Raw genomic sequence first — 1,497 nt, 5'->3', positions numbered from 1 at the left:
TTCCCGATCCATTTCTAATCCAGTTCCAGTCATTCCAAATGCCCATAAGCTCAAAATACACCCAAAATACACCCAAAAAATGCCAAAAAAATCCTAAAAAATCCCAAAAAATCCCTAAAAAACCAAAAATACACCCAAAATACACCCATAAAATACCCAAAAAATCGTAAAAAAATCCTAAAAAGATACAAAAATACACCCAAAAATTACCCAAAAAATTCCCAAAAAAATCCTAAAAAATGCCAAAAAAATCCTAAAAAATACCAAAAAAAATCAAAATACACCCAAGAAACACCCAAAAATTTCCAAAAAAATTACAAAAAAATTACAAAAAAATTAGGAAATCACCCCAAACCACCTCCCAGTCCATCCCAGTTTATCCCAGTACCTGGTCCTCGCTTGTCCCATCCGCACACCATGGTTCCCAGGCTTAGCCCCGCCCCTTTATATTGATAAACCAGGTTGGCTAGCAATTTCGACGCCGCGGCTACTGAAACGGGTTCCTTGTTCCTCAATTCCTGGACCCGGCACTGCCGGCACAGTCCAGTCCAGTGCAGCCTGATCCAGTTCCGGTCACTCCCAGTCCATTCCCAGTCCATTCCCAGTCCATTCCCAATCCATTTCTAATCCAGTTCCGGTCATTCCCAGTGAATCCCAAACCATTTCTAATCCAGTTCCAGTCACTCACTATTATCGATCCATTCCCGATCCATTCCCAATCCATTCCGGATCCATTCCTAATCCAGTTCCGGTCATTCCAAATACCCATAACCCAAAATACACCCAAAAAATGCCAAAAAAATCCCAAAAAAATGCAAAATACACCCAAAAAAATCCTAAAAAATACCCAAAAAAATCCTAAAAAATCCCAAAATACACCCAAAAAATACCAAAAAAAATTCCAAAAAAATACCTAAAAAATCCAAAAAAAATCCCAAAATAATGCCCAATAAATGCCAAAAAAATCCTAAAAAATGCCAGAAAAAACCAAAATACACCCAAAATACACCCCAAAAAATCCAAAAAAATTATAAAAAAAATAGAAAACCACCCAAAAACCCCCAAAAAATGATGCAAATACCTGGTCCTCGCTTGTCCCAGCCGCACACCATGGTTCCCAGGCTTAGCCCCGCCCCCTTGTACTGATACACAAGGTTGGCTAGCAATTTCGACGCCGCGGCCACCGAAACGGGCTCCTTGTTTCTCAATTCCTGAACCCGGCACTGCCGGCCCCATTCAGCACAGTCCATTCCAGTCCATTCCTAATCCAGTTCCGGTCACTCCCAGTCCAGTCCAATCCATTTCTAATCCAGTTCCAATCACTCCCAGTGACTCCCAATGCATTTCTAATCCATTCCAGTTACTCTGAATCCATTCCAGTCCATCCCCGATCCAGTTCCAGTCATTCCCAATGCCCATAACCCATAAAATACCCCGAAAAAACCCTAAAAAATGCCCAAAAAATCCCCAAAAAATGCCAAAAAAATCCAAAAAAAA

General features: G+C 40.8%; 1 protein-coding gene across 1 annotated transcript in view; it reads right to left on the bottom strand.

Moving 5' to 3' along the window:
• Window positions 1–365: 365 nt before the first annotated feature.
• The window catches only part of LOC130587306 (proteasome subunit beta type-5-like), a gene marked incomplete at its 3' end in the record, with an annotated part of 3,189 nt that continues 2,057 nt past the window's right edge, over window positions 366–1,497 (bottom strand). The window contains exon 2 of the mRNA XM_057388283.1: window positions 366–623. Within this exon, the coding sequence (XP_057244266.1) occupies window positions 366–623 (258 nt within the window). The remainder of the gene's footprint in view (window positions 624–1,497) is intronic.

The sequence above is a fragment of the Malurus melanocephalus genome, unplaced genomic scaffold (genome assembly GCF_030028575.1).
Source record: "Malurus melanocephalus ecotype Western Australia unplaced genomic scaffold, MMel_1.1 scaffold_1737, whole genome shotgun sequence".
Lineage (NCBI taxonomy): Eukaryota > Metazoa > Chordata > Aves > Passeriformes > Maluridae > Malurus > Malurus melanocephalus.
This window is presented reverse-complemented; position numbering and strand designations above follow the sequence as displayed.